Here is a 15,380-nt window from a genome sequence, read left to right as displayed (position 1 = left end):
GAAATATACCGTACACTTGATTTATACTGCAACTAAAGAATTTGCTCTAAAACAAAACAAAAAAAATCATCATAATATGTGAAGGCTAGGGTCCCCCCCCTAATTGCTTGGATCCCAGCCAGGGCCGAATTAAGGTTTGATGAGGCCCTAAGCTACTGAAGGTAATGGGTCCCTTTATATGTCCAGCTGTCCTTTGTCAACTACAAATTGTCGCTGTTTTTTTGTGTTGAATATATGCTGCATGGTAATTTATGGACCTAAAAGGGACGCGGGTGGCACTGTGGGTTAAACCACAGAGCCTAGGGCTTGCCGATCAGAAGGTCGGCGGTTCGAATCCCTGCAACGGGGTGAGCTCCCATTGCTCGGTCTCTGCTCCTGCCAACCTAGCAGTTCAAAAGCATGAAGTGCAAGTAGATAAACAGGTACCACTCTGGCGGGAAGGTAAACGGCGTTTCCGTGTACTGCTCTGGTTTGCCAGAAGTGGTTTAGTCATACTGGCCACATGACCCAGAAGCTGTACGCCGGCTCCCTTGGCCAGTAAAGCGAGATGGGTGCTGCAACCCCAGAGTCGTCTGCGACTGGACCTAATGGTCAGGGGTCCCTTTACCTAATTTATGGACCTAAAAGGTATCTAAAGCCATTTACACATAACAAAATATGTATTTTATCAAAGGAATTTTTCAAGTATATTAATAGTGAAATAATTATTAAGCTCTAACTTAAAATGATTGGGGCCCATTACTTACATCATAGGAGCCTACACAACAGAAAACACTGTTGCTGTATGTAGTTTTTTATCTTATATTTTGGAAATGTGCATCCGTGTTTTTTTTCCTTTAAACTTTTGGGGCCCCCAAGAGAGTGGGGCTCTAAGCTATTATACGTAAATCTGGCACTGATCCCAGCCTGTGGAAGGGAATTTGATGTACAGTGCTGCTTTTCATGTGGAAGCTCCTGAGGACTTAGAGAGTTTCCATGCATGCCAAGAAATGGATGCCTCCAGGGGCGCCCATCCCTGGTGAGATATTTATGCCTGCGTCAGATATTCCTAGGGGCATCTTCTGGTGGTGGTGTGATAAAGAGTATTATGAATTACACTGAAATACCAAAAAGGAGGGGGGGGGAATAGCATCAAAATAAGCCAAAAGAGCAACCTTCAAAAAAAATGTTAAGAAAAAGCTTGAGGTCCTAATGCGAGTTATCCTGACAAAAGATTTTTAACTACTACAATGGGTACTACTGAAGTATTTGAGTCAGGCTTATTCAAACTCGGCCCACCAGAAGGAAGCTCCTGCAGCCAATTGGAAGCCCCGTCAGACGTTTGGGTGCCAAAGAACGTTCGCAAACCAGAACAATCACTTCCGGGTTTGTGGTGTTCGGGAGCCAAAACATCTGAGTACTAAGGCGTTCGGGATCCAAGGTACGACTGAATAGAGGAGGTAGAAGGCCTTTGGTCAGGGTCCTCTGACTCATTCATCCCATGACTCATTCCTTGTTGTAGATGGGCTATATAGACTCATTTTGTAATCTTGGCTATATGTAACTGCATCACTGTTTTTAATTTTGCTTTTTAACACTGGATACGCTCCCGGTATAGTTCTGAGCTGAATCCTAGAACAATAGGATCCAGAATCAGCAGTCTGATTGGTCCGCAGGAGCCACCCAATCCAACTCCAGGTGGAAGTGAATCAGCAACCTGATTGGCCTGCAGGAGCAGCCAATCAGGCTGCTGGCAGAAGTCAATCCACAACCTGATTGGCCTACAGGTGTAGCCCTGAAGTAGCCAATCACGCAAGGCCCATTGTGTAAATAATGTATATAAGCAGATGGTTTTGGGGAAAGAGCCATTCTTCTCTTCTTCTCCTTGATGACTACGAGCTGAAATTCACTCTCAACTCCGAGTATATTTCAGTTCTGTTATTGTTTGCATGGTTATGTGGTTAGCTTGTACATACGTTCATGATAAATTGCTACGAAATCATAAATAAATAAATTGACACTCCCAGCTGCCATGGAATAACAAAAATAATCATAGGGTAAATCAATTTGTTGGACATCTGCTTTATTAATGCACACATACTAACACCCATCATTTTTTTTTAATTATGACATTTAGCAGTAAGTAAAATTCTCTGGGCAATATGTGAAAAGGATCTACGGATCTTAGTAGACCACAAGCTTAACCTGACTACACAGTGTGATGCGCCAGCAAAAAAAAGAAGCTAATGCTTTTCTAGGTTGCATCAACAGAAATATAGCATCCAGATCGCACCGCTCTATTCTGCTTTTTGAGTACTGTGTCCAGTTCTGGGCACAATTTAAGGATATCAACAAGCTAGAATGTGTACAGAGGAGGGCGACCAAAATGATAAAAGATCTGGAAACCAAGCCTTATGAGGAATGATTGGGGGAAAAGAGGAAACTGAGAGGAGATATGATAGCCATCTTCAAGTATGTCAAGGGAAGTCACATGGGAGACGGACTCAAACGAATGGATACAAGTACACTAGTGCTTTTTTCTGGGGGGATGCAGGGCTATGCATACCCCTAAACATTTTGTGAATCTAAGTTTGGCTTCATTGATGGGCAGTATTCAATAGGAGAAGGAAAATGAGAGTACCCCTAAACATTTTTTTAGGGAAAAAAGGAGATTCTGACTAAACACCAGGAAGAACTGTCTGACAGTAAGAGCTTTTTGACGGTGAAATGGAGCCCCTCAGAAGGTGGCTGAGTCTCCTTTCATGGAGGTTTTTAAGCAGGCCATCTGTACTGGATGCTTAGTTGAGATTCCTGCATTGCAGGGGGTTGGACTAGATGACCGTCAGGATCCCTTCCAACTCTACAATTCTATGATTCTATGGATCAATTAAAAACTCATTCAAAACCACAATTCCCAAAAATCTTACATCAACAACAGCAGAATAATCCTATAAAACATTAAACTGTATCAAAACAGAGATTAACACACAAAGTCAGCAACAATAGTATAATAAGCCACACATTTTAAAACATAACCTAACATCCCGTATTGATTCAGTATTTGATTAGTGTTTGGGTGGTTCTGTTAGTCTTCAGGGTGTCATGCTTGGACAAGTATTAACTGAAACTCAAACATCTGGAAGCATGAGATGTTACACCACTTGCAAAATAAATAGTTATTAATTTCTATTTAAATCGAGCTTGCTGAAGTTTAAGATTTCCTCGGAAGATAGCTTGTTTCAAAAGAAGTCGATAGGGAGTACAAACTCATAATCTTATGGAACAAGAGATGCTCTCTTGCAATTGTTTTTATTCATTACTTCACACCACCCAATTGCAATTTGCAACTCCCTTAGGGCAAGTAACATTCCACTTTCTCTGCTAGCTCTCTGTTCCTTTACCGCAAGTTACCGGCAGCAGACTCCCCCCCCCCCCCCCCGTTACTTTAGTCACTGCAGTTTCTCATTTACTGATCCTTTAAAGACCTGGTGTGAGTTAAAAGGAGATGTGCAGTTGTTAAAGGGCTATCTACACTATTTTTACTGATTATTTTATCTACCAGTTTTCGGGGAGCAAGAATAGGGAATACAACAGAGGGGATTGGCAGGGAGAGGGAGAATGCCACGGTTCTGCATTGCAATTTATGAAACATAGCAGAGGCGCCATCTCACCCTCAGGATTGTGGGTGCCTGCCACTGCAACGCGGGCGGGTGATGTCACACACAGGCATGTGCACATGACATCACACATCCGTGTTGCGGCGGCCGTGACTCCTCTTCCTCCTATCCACAGCCAGCAAGGCCCCCTTTACCATGGAGAGGAGCTCTGCCTCTCCCTACAGTTCCCTACAGAAGCTGACTGGACTGCTTCTCTCTCAGATGAAGCACCGCTGTCATCTGCTGGCTTTTTTCATTGACTTTGTGCATGCCCGCCCCCCACAATTACATTATTGGGGGTGCTCAAGCACCTACGGCCCCCTGGAGTTGGCTCCTATGATCTACGGTAACAGATACTGTGAAGGGAGTCCAATGGAAGCTGGGAAGGAAACACAACAGAAGAGATTGGCAGAGGACAAGGGGCCAATATCCCTCTCATACGAGTTCCAGGCAATAGTGCTGATTTTAAAGGAACAGTAATAGCACAGTGCTGTGAAGCAATTGCTATTAGTGCCACAGGTACTGTATCACAAGTGCAAATTTTTATGGGTTTGCTTTTATGCTCCATAATACAGTGCTTCTTGCAGTGCAACACAGGGCTAATGTTACTTAATACCACACTGTGTTTAATACTAACATGTTTAGAGTTAGAGGTGAGCAGCGAGGTAGATGAGATAAACAAGTTTGCCGATGGCACCAAATTGTGGTTAAAACAAAATGGATTGTGAGGTGCTACAAGCAAGTGTAAACTGATGCACTTTGGGGTAAAAAAAACCCCACCCCACCCTAATTTCATAGATACCAGTAATGGGTTCCCAACTGATGGTGTCTGGGATTGTAGTGGATAAGTCAACAAAGATGTGTGTCAGCGCTATCCCATAGTGGTCTAACAATCAATACTTCTTCCCAGGGAACTCTGGAAATTGTGGCTGTGTAAGGGGAACAAGCATTTCCTAACAGACTATAGCAGGCTTCCTCAACCTCGGCCCTCCAGATGTTTTGAGACTACAATTCCCATCATCCCTGATCACTGGTCCTGCTAGCTAGGGATCATGAGAGTTGTAGGCCAAAAACATCTGGAGGGCCGAGGTTGAGGAAAGCCTGGACTAAAATGTTCAGGGGAAGCCGACTCTTAAAGTGGCATCATAGTGCTTTAAATGTATAGTGCGAATGTGGCCTTAGCATCAGCTGGTAAAAAAAAAGAAAGGAACAAAATAAAACCCTGAATACACACATAATATTTAGCGAGTGGATTAATATGTCATTAGCACATCCCATAGCTGTGAATTAACATTCAGATGTTTAGGAATCTTTCTTTGAGATTCCTCAGTCCCTGTTCCACATCCTGTTCAAACATGTACTGTTGCCAAAGTTAACTTTGACCGAGTCAGCTTTATGAAAATTAAAACATGTTCCTTAGAGGAAAACAAGCAAATTAAAAAATTCTACAGCACCGACTCCTGTTTCTAGAAAAGGGTTGAGGTTAGTTTGTTCAGCCTGTGCCATGCCTCTTTTGCAGAAATATGGGGAAATGAAGACATTTCTGCTACTATCCCACCAAAATCTACCTTTCTGTGATTTAAGTCCCTTAGCTGTAGTCCTGTCCTTGGGCGCAACAGAGATTTTATTTTATTTTTGCTCCCTTATATGTAGCAGACCTCCTCTTACCATTTTCCATTCTGCAGGTGAAACATAGCCAGTTATATCATTCTATTTACTTATGTAATCATGTCTCTTAGCCTCTTGCATTAGAAAAAAATCTCAAAGTAATCCATATGAGATGTTGCCAGTGCATGGATCACTGTGGACAAACTCTCCCTACCCAGGAAAGGGCATGGTTCGTCCACCAGCCACAGGTGGTAACTAGCATTCTAGCAACCAAGGCCATTTATGCCTCAGGTGGCATCTTATTTTTCCCTTCAGTTTGGGTTGATCGTAATGGCAAGATACAGTATTCTTTTTAACTACTAAAGGGAATAAACCAAACCCACACATCAGTATTTTTTCATACATACAAGGGGAAATGCATACATACAAACTTTTGTTTCTAAACAGCATGTTTCCAGAAATACTTTTTCCTGTGTGGTGGTGAAACTTTCTACCTATTTGTCAGGGATGAGAATTATTGTTGTTTTCTTACAAAGCACAGTGGGCCCTGAGCTAACATTTCAGGGTTGGGGCAATGCAAAATACAGGTGGTGTCACATTCTCTCTCTCTCTCTCTCTCTCTCTCTCTCTCTCTCTCTCTCTCTCTCTCTCTCTCTCTCTCTCTCCCTCCCTCCCTCCCTCCCTCCCTCTCCCTCTCTCTCTCTCTCTCTCTCTCTCACACACACACACACACATTCATACAAAAACACAACCATTCATTCATTCATTCTCTCTCTCTCTCTCTCTCACACACACACACACACACTTCATACAAAAACACAACCATTCATTCATTCTCTCTCTCTCTCTCTCTCTCTCTCTCTCTCTCTCTCTCTCTCTCTCACACACACACACACACACACACACACACATACACATTCATACAAAAACACAACCATTCATTCATTCATTCATTCTCTCTCTCTCTCTCTCTCTCTCTCTCACACACACACACACACACACACACACATTCATACAAAAACACAACCATTCATTCTCTCTCTCTCTCTCTCTCTCTCTCTCTCACACACACACCCCCCCCCCCCCGAAACATCTACAGCACTGGAAGTTTCCCCCTATACCTAATTTCTAAAAGAAGGTGATCTCAGACAATGGAAATCTCAGCATATGGGGAGAGAGGTGTGAATCCTTCCCCATTCAGTTGCATCTCCACAAAGACTGCCTCCCCAAGAGGTGATTTTTTTGGAAGGAAATTGCAGTACATGAGGTACTCTAGCAATTAGGCTTGAAAAAAGGTCCATCATCTCTAGAGTCTTTCAGATGATAGCTTCATAGAATCTGGTGGACATTACTTATTTCATAGACCTGTAAGTAGCACAGATTTCCCATCACAAACATTGTCATTAACCAGCTGTCAGGTCTTTTTTTTAAAAAAACAACAACAACCCTCCTGTGCACAGGAAAGCACAAACACAACACAAAATACAGCATGCTGGGATATAAAGGAAAGGCCTGCTTTAAGGATTGCTGCAATAATTTCAAACTCAGCATACAACTCTTTCCTAACTTACCCTGAGAAGCCATTCTTTGGACCCAGCAAGCAAGGCTTCACTCTGACCCTGTGGTTCTGTTTCCAATGGCCCAATTCCAGCATCTGCACTGTAAAGTCTCACTAAGCACTAGCTTCTACTAACTGCTCTCTCTCTCCTACTGCCCACCCCTTAACCTCTGCCACTATAAGAGAGAACTTCTGCAAAACGAAAATAGATGACTAATGCATGCTGCTTTACAACAACAAAACTCAGAAAACTCAGTGCTACCGGTAGTAATTGTCCTTCATTCTTACAATTGGCAGACCCTCCGAATGTCCCTATTTTCCAGGGATGTCCCTGATTTAAAGAAGCCGTCCCGGTTTCTGATTTGATCCCAGAATGTCCCTTTTCCTTAAGATGCCCCTATTTTCGTTGGAGAAATGCTGGAGGGTGTGGAGTTATTCAATCCCTGAGCCGTCTGAAGGCAATCCTTTATAGGGAAGGTTTTTTGTTTTTTTAGTGTTTAATGTTTTATTATGCTTTTATATGTGTTGGGAACTGTCCAGAGTGGCTGGGGCAACCCAGTAAGATGTGTGGGGTATAAATAGTAAAATTATCATTGTGGAATGGGACGTCCCTATTTTCGTGGGAGACATGTTGGAAGGTATGCATTAGACCTCAAAATATTCTTTTCAAAAGCACAAAGCCTTATCTATTTGATCCTTGGACAAAGAAAGACTCGGAAACCCATATTAACAAAATAGTAAACCACACCGGGCTTTGAAGAAACTCGATCTCAGGATGCAAGGAAGAAATGTGCTAAGAGGAAGGCACGCTTGGCAAATCCACACCGTGATCAACTCCCGCCTGGAAACCAATGTCCCCACTGTGGAAGGACGTGTGGATCCAGAATTGGCCTCCACGGTCACTTACGGACCCATTGTTAAAATCGTGTTCATGAAAGACAATCTTACTCGGCTACAAGTGATCGCCAAAGAAGAAGAAGAATTTTTTAAAATGCCATTTCAGCTTTGGTGCATCTTTCTGTAATGCAAAATATCAGGTGTGCAAGTACGATTTAAAATAAAACTAATTCAACATACACTTTTTACCATTTTAAAAGCAGAGGTAATGCAATGCAAATGTCTTCCTGTAAAAGGGCCTAACTACTTTCCTCCAATCTTACTTAATACAATTTTCCTCCCCATCCCCACCCCCAAAATTAAGCCCTCTATAAGACAGCAGTGCTTGCATATACCATACTGCTTGGCTTGCATCCTGGAAGTGTTTGAAAAGAAGCAGATCATCACTGGACGTTTATCTGCTCCAGCTGCAACAAAACATGTCTCTCCCATATCGCCACAGCAGGTGCTGCAACCTTCCAACAGTTTGACTTCACTACCAATGGCGCACTCCTCCACTGTCTCCTGAGTCAGATGGATGCCAACACATATAACCACACATAACTCATAAAAGTACAGTATCACTAATATCTGTAGAGAAACACAGGCTTAATATTTCCTGTTTGATTCACAGCTTTAACTTTTGTGGATTGGTTTTTTATTCTTGCTTCAGGTTGCAAACTCACCCACGTTTTTAGCAGAATTTTGAAATAATTTCTGCTGCTTGCCATGCATCCACACTCAGTGACCACAAATTGCACTTTAAAGTCCCCCAATGCTGGAAAAGCAAAAAATGAATCAGAGCTTGGGGATTTATCACAATAATGTTTTAAAGGAAACATGCCACCTATATGCACAAACTGTTCCCACCCCTGATTTTGACCACAACCTAACTGAAGAAGAGGGATGTGCTTTTAACAAAAGTGGCTCTGCTTCCTGATTTGTTATAGGAAGAATGGAGGAGGAAATGCAGAAAAGGAACGGCTCTCTAAACGTTATAGCATTGTGTATGTTCAAAGTGATGGATGAAATGAGAATGTAAGGATGAGAGATACTGGAAAACCATGAGCAAAGCTCTCTTCACACAAAAGCAGAGTGTGATTCATGCACCGCGACTGACTTTTCAGAAAATGCACTCTGATTGTCCGGTTACGATAATTTGCAGCAATGTGGCTTATAAGTCTAAAGTTTAAATGCTTGCCCAGTATGCTACCTCAGCTCTGCTCTAGAGAGCTCGCCTCTTTGAGAGGGAACCTGTAATGAGGCCATACTGAAGCCCTGGTTTGCCATACCAAAAACACAAAAACAGGCATGGCTGCTTCAGATGAAGAAATAGAATGGGTTTTTGGAAGATGAACATTTCCAATTTTAAAAACTCCCCCCCCCACCAACCTGACTATTGATTTCCCTAGGTCAGTGAGTAGCCTGCTGTTGTTGTACGTACTTCAACTTCCATAGGCCCAATGGGGAGGGGCAATTGTAATCCAATCACATCTGGAGGAAACCGCTTTGGCTACCTTGCCATAGGTGATTTTAAAGATCACGATCATTCTTACCAAGCTTATGAAACACTGGGGTGGGGTGGGGTGGGGTGGGGTGGGGTTATCTCCCAAACAGGAGGGGATCACTGGAGGGTAGGAATTGAACCAATGGCTTCAAGTAACAAGAAAGGAGATTCAGACTAAACATCAGGTGAACCTTTCTGACAGTAAGAGCTATTTGACAGTGGAATGGATTCCCTCGGGAAATGGTGGACTTTCTTTCATTGGAAGTTCTTCAGCAGAGGTTGGGTGGCCATCTGTCATGGATGCTTTAGCTGAGATTCCTGCCTTGCAGGGGTTTTTACTGGATGCCCTATCAACTATGTAATTCCATGATTCTACGAAAATGCATTTCCCTCCACCCCAAGCACACTCAAAAAGTTGGCTGATCACCAAGGGCAATGGTATACTATTGGCTTCATTTAGTTTCAGGTGTTCATGATTAATTTCCCATTAAACTACACATTAGATGCAAAGATGTACTGTACAAGGGAAACAGCTTTAGAATGGGGTAGTTGGAAGAAGAGAAGTGGGTGGAGAAATGGACTCACCTGTTCTCAGTTCCCAGCCACTTCCTTACACAGAGGCTTTTCCAACAGTAAAGTAGCCATTAAGCAACTATTAGTTGTGTTTACATATAACATGTAGCACAATCCAATCCATTAAAAACCTCTCCTTTTTGCATACGGCATTTAATTATAAAAAGGAAAGCATTCATTGTAACCAGGTACAGTAATAGCTTCTAAAGTAGGCATGGATGAACCAGCCTATCTCCCATCTATGTATCACTTTCACATGTCTTCACTGTTAAGTCCACCCAAACCCTTTTTCTACATGTACTGTATATGTGTGTATATATAGTCAATCTGCACAAATATATCATTATGAATTTAAAGATGCATGTCAAATCTCAACACATGCGTTTCTAAATGCACATTGAGCCATGTCAGAGCATTCACACCACAAAGCTCTGGTCTGCATTAGTCTGGAAGGTGCAGATCGGTTTATATCAGGATTCACATTCGTCATGCACATTCTAAGCTTATGCAGAAATGATTGTTCTACCTCTCTCTCTCTCTCTCTCTCCCTCTCCCTCTCTCTCTCTCTCTCTCTCTCTCTCTCTGTGTGTGTGTGTGTGTGTGTATGAGAATATATATATGAATGAATTGAGTTTATTTTGAGAATACTGAGAGATCCTCTGACCAGATACATTGTGCACACCCAACACCCATATTAAGATTAAGGGCCAAGGCTTCCAGAACATGGCTCCAATAAATGCTACTACCATGTTTTGTTTTGTTTTTATAATTTTTAGGGAAAGAAAAAAGAAAACAAAAACTCTAAGCATGGCTCAAGTATATCATTCATACGGGTTTCATACTTCCAAGCCAGGGAGAGAACTTACTAGCCTCCAATATAGGTAAACATCCGCAAATGCCAGAACCATCACCACACAACAGAACTGCCGCAGTCCTTAAAAGTGACAAAGCTGACTCTTTAACCAAATATAGAGAGAGGGGGGGGGGGATAGCTAATTTACTTGGGAAGTGCTGTATCGTTGTGAACTGGTTTAGAACCCTGTCCTAAGAAAGAGACATAAATAGGAAAAGCTAGACGTGTATGGTGCTTTCAGACTTAAAACAGCAACAAAACACCAGGGATGATGACATGACTGAAATAGGTTAACATGGCAGCCTATTTGAACATTCCTCCTGTGTTATGAAGGGTAGGGTAAGCGGCAGCTTTAAGTTACAGCGCTTTAAGTGAAAATTCAAAACTACAGTATAGCATTTTGTTCCAAATATGGCAATGAAAAGTGGGGCTTCCCCCAAATCAGTCCTTTTACATCCTAGCTTGGTGAGGATGCTCCAACTTCCGTTAGCAATCTTTTGCCTCACTTATAGTTTCCAGGGTTCCACCCCGCCCCTCACCGAAAACAGGGAATGACCATTAAATCTATTTAGGCCCCTGTAGCACAGCTTTAAGATTCCTATGAAGGTTACACAGACCTAATATGAAACATCGGTGGTCATGAGCACAAAACTGATTCTGCAGTCTCACCCCACATAAGACAGGTTTACAGTATACAAAAATTAAGTTTCCAGCTTACAACAAGAGCAATAGCAGGAGCTAGAAATATAAGATGCAGCAGTATATTGAGTCAAACCACCTAGCTCAGTGCTGTCTACAATGGCTGGCAGGAGCTCTTCAAGGTTTCGGTATTGTTTTTCTAGCTCTCCCTGGGGGTGCCAGGAATTGAAACTGGGGGTGCTTCTACATGCCGAGCATGTGCTCTACCTCTGAACTGTTGCCTTTCACATACATTATCTCAAAAGACTCCATGCATCAGGGTGCCATCTTCTTTCCAGTCAGAAGCAATTATTCCATTTCAATTAACCTTGCTGCCAAGTAAGTGGGTGTAATACTGCCACTCTGGGCAGCTTCCAACAAAATATTAAAATACAGAAATCCTTCAGACATTAAAAGCTTCCCTAAACAGGGCTGCCTTCAGATGTCTTCTAAAAATCTGGTAGCTGTTTTTTTCTTTGACATCTGATGGGAGGGCGTTCCACAGGGCGGGTGCCACCACCGAGAAGGCCCTCTGCCTGGTTCCCTGCAACTTGGCTTCTCGCAACGAGGGAACCGCCAGAAGGCCCTCGATACTGGAACTCAGTGTCCGGGCAGAACGATGGGAGTGGAGACACTCCTTCAAGTATACTGGACAGAGGCTGTTTAGGGCTTTAAAGGTCAGCACCAACACTTTGAATTGTGCTCAGAGCCAATTGTACTGGGAGCCAATGTAGATCTTTCAAGACCGGTGTTATGTGGTCTCGGCGGCCGCTCCCAGTCACCAGTCTAGCAGCCGCATTCTGGATTAGTTGTAGTTTCCGGGTCACCTTCAAAGGTAGCCCCACATAGAGCGCATTGCAGTAGTCCAAGTGGGAGATAACTTGGCTTGCAGTAGTCCAAGCAGGAGATAACTTGGCTTCTTGTAGCGAGGGAACCGCCAGAACGCCCTCAGTACTGGACCTCAGTGTCCGGGCAGAACGATGGGGGTGGAGACGCTCCTTCAAGTATACTGGACAGAGGCTGTTTAGGGCTTTAAAGGTCAGCACCAACACTTTGAATTGTGCTCAGAGCCAATTGTACTGGGAGCCAATGTAGATCTTTCAAGACCGGTGTTATGTTGTCTCGGCGGCTGCTCCCAGGCACCAGTCTAGCTGCCGCATTCTGGATTAATTGTAGTTTCCAGGTCACCTTCAAATCTTCAGAAACCCAAATTCTGTGAATTCACCATGACCCAAATGCATTAAGTTCTGAAAATATCTTATCAGACTCGTTTTACGTTCATTTTTAAAAAGGGAAAAAAGAATACGAATGAATCCAATAATCTGTCAAACGGTCACTTGGATCAATTGCAATTATTGTAATTGAAGCAAATACACAATTAAAATCAATTCACATGCAGTCTGCACAGCGGGGCAAGGGGATGACACACAAAAACAAATGGGAACATCAGAACCAAAATAAAAATACAGTGGTGCCTCGCTTAACGAAATTTCCGCTTAACGAAAGGATTTTTCGAGTGGAGGTTGCCTCGCTAGACGAATTCGTTTTATGAAAAATTTGTCTAGCGAATTGCGGTTTCCCATAGGAATGCATTGAAATTCAATTAATGCGTTCCTATGGGCAAAAAAAAATTCAAAAAAAATTCAATGCATTCCTATGGGATTCGCTAGACGAATTTTTCGTTATAAGAAAAGACCCGTGGAACGAATTAAATTCGTCTAGCAAGGCACCACTGTACAGTGCAACCGCTTGGAGTTGAGGGTGGGAGATCTTAAATCCGTGGCCATTGTAGACCTGAGTAACAATTTGTGTAACAGCTGGTGGTGTCGAAGGGGCAGAAGATTTTTTTTTCAAAAGGAAGGAAGGAGGCATAAAATGATATTGGGGGAATATGAAATATATTTAATAAGAAAATAATTGGGCATTACTATTTTATTGGATTTTTGTATTTTAAGTACCATTTTAAATATTCTTTTTGGTTTTTTTTGTTTGCTGGAGGAGAATGCATATCAGATCAAACTGTCTGGTGCAGATTGTTTTGGAAGGTGGGCGCTTTTTTCAATGAAAATGCCCCCCCCCACACACACACACCCGCTGTGCCACAGACAGCAGCTTCAACATGCTCATCTCCATAGGTGCCAGCTCCCTGGGACCCTGGGTGCCCAAACACCCCCAAAATTCTCCATGAATGGGCTGGGCCAAGTTGGCACTCCTGCCCATCTCCCTTTCCATAGCAGAGCAAGAGTACATTGTAGATGGGGACTTGCATTCCTCTATTCACCTCCCAGCTAGGAGAACCTATTGAAAAAGGAGCATTACTAGGAGCAAAAAGTCCCTTCTCTTTTGCAATTCCTGAGGTGGTGGTGGTAGGAAATCACTCTTACTGTATATTATCTCTTAAGCAACTCGACTCCTTCAGACCAACAGAGTTTTCAGGCCTTTAAAAATCCCCTTCGCCTCCTTTAGCATGACTGACCATGAAGAATCTCAACTCTCCGCTTAAAACCAAGAGCTGGCTTCTCAAAATTAATTGCCATGGTTGGTCATTTGAAGCATGTGGCAATTTCCTCAACCCAGAAAGAGCTGCAGGCTCCCCAATATACACTTAGTGCTTCACCGCCCACAAAGGGGGCCCCCATTCACCTCTACATACATTGTGCAGACCACAATACTGAAATTAATTGCAGCTTTGGTGCTGTAAGAAAAAAAGTGATGATTAAATGAACAGGACAACCTGCATGCACAAAAGCTCCACACTTTGAGGCTACAGTGTCTAGACCAGGCATAGGTAAACTAGGCCCTCCAGATGTTTTGAGACTACAACTCCCATCATCCCTAGCTAACAGGGATGGTGGGAGTTGTAGTCCCAAAACATCTGGAGGGCCGAGTCTGCCTATGCCTGGTGTAGATCATCCTGTTTCAGAACTTCTGTGTTCCGTAGGACTAGCTGATCTACTTCCAAACCCCTGGTGTTCTTCTATCCATCGATTTCACAGAACTGCCTCTTCCCGCCAACACATACCTTCCAAATTATGAGAATCCTTAAATCCTACATACTTCACAAAGTGTGCAAAAGCAAATAAGTTATACGCTACATGAACAAAAGCACATAAAATGTCCCAAAAAGTTACCATTTTGTTTTGTGCATGGCATGTTTGGTTCACAGGATTTTGGATTATTATTTTTTTTGAAACAGACTTGGCTGTTCCAACACAGAACACAATATTTTGAATCAACTGTTGATGCTAGCCAAAGGAAGCATCAGCTAGCTAAGAATGAATAAAACAGTATTGTATGTGGAAAATGACCAGAACATAAGCAATTTTATCGGCTCCAAGGAAAAAAACCAAAACCCTGATGCTCCACATTTTTAAGCGCACGCATTTCCAGCAAAATATAAATGTTTGATGTTGTGTCATTTTAAAAGGAGAGTTAAAAAGCAATTGCACTATAAGTACGCCTAACACTGATTCATTATCTGCCCATTTTGTTACTCATACTATCTGTACAGGACCACTGTGGAAAGCGTTTGCTTCTAAAAACAGAACAAGTCAACAGCAAGGATGCGGTCAGATTACAGGCAACTCAAAATAAAGGGAGGAAAAGGAATATTTTGCTCATGGCTCACATCAGAAATCTGTCATGGGCTGGAGAGGCAATATGTACAAACTTGCATTTTTTGGTGTAGTTTACCATTTTGTTTTATTTTTGGTAACCCAAACTTCAGGTTTGGTTTATAAATATTTTTCCCCATAAATACAGCAGGTATCTGACAATAATTGGTGAACATGCTGCCATCATACATGGTGGCCTACAGAGGCACACTCGATTGTCTCTTGAGACAGATTGATGACAACAACCACTAGGTGATAGAAAGAAGAAACCTCCCATTTTTGCAGTCCCCGTCAGGCATCAAAAACAGGAGGCTTACTGAGCCCCTCACAAACTGCAATAGTGCATATAAATATGTGTATATTATGAGCAATTGGCACTAAAACGCTGAAGAATTTTTATGGTGATTTTTTTTTAAAAAAAGGTAAACTGATACAGTATATGGAAGTGTGGAGAACTGAATTTAAGACTGGAAAAATG

General features: G+C 42.5%; 1 protein-coding gene across 4 annotated transcripts in view; it reads right to left on the bottom strand.

Annotated features, from left to right (window-relative positions):
* The window catches only part of MITF (melanocyte inducing transcription factor), a 152,634-nt gene that overhangs the window by 75,560 nt on the left and 61,694 nt on the right, over positions 1 to 15,380 (bottom strand). The window contains exon 1 of one of the 4 annotated variants that reach the window (XM_060271338.1): positions 6,815 to 14,093. The exons of the other annotated variants lie outside the window; for them this stretch is intronic. Coding sequence (XP_060127321.1) covers positions 6,815 to 6,897 — 83 coding nt within the window. The 5' untranslated portion in view covers positions 6,898 to 14,093. Of the gene's footprint in view, positions 1 to 6,814; positions 14,094 to 15,380 lie in introns of those variants that run through there. 4 annotated transcript variants of the gene reach the window in all.

The sequence above is a fragment of the Zootoca vivipara genome, chromosome 2 (genome assembly GCF_963506605.1).
Source record: "Zootoca vivipara chromosome 2, rZooViv1.1, whole genome shotgun sequence".
Lineage (NCBI taxonomy): Eukaryota > Metazoa > Chordata > Lepidosauria > Squamata > Lacertidae > Zootoca > Zootoca vivipara.
The sequence above is the reverse complement of the archived record's forward strand: the minus strand, read 5'-3'. Positions and strand labels throughout refer to the sequence as shown.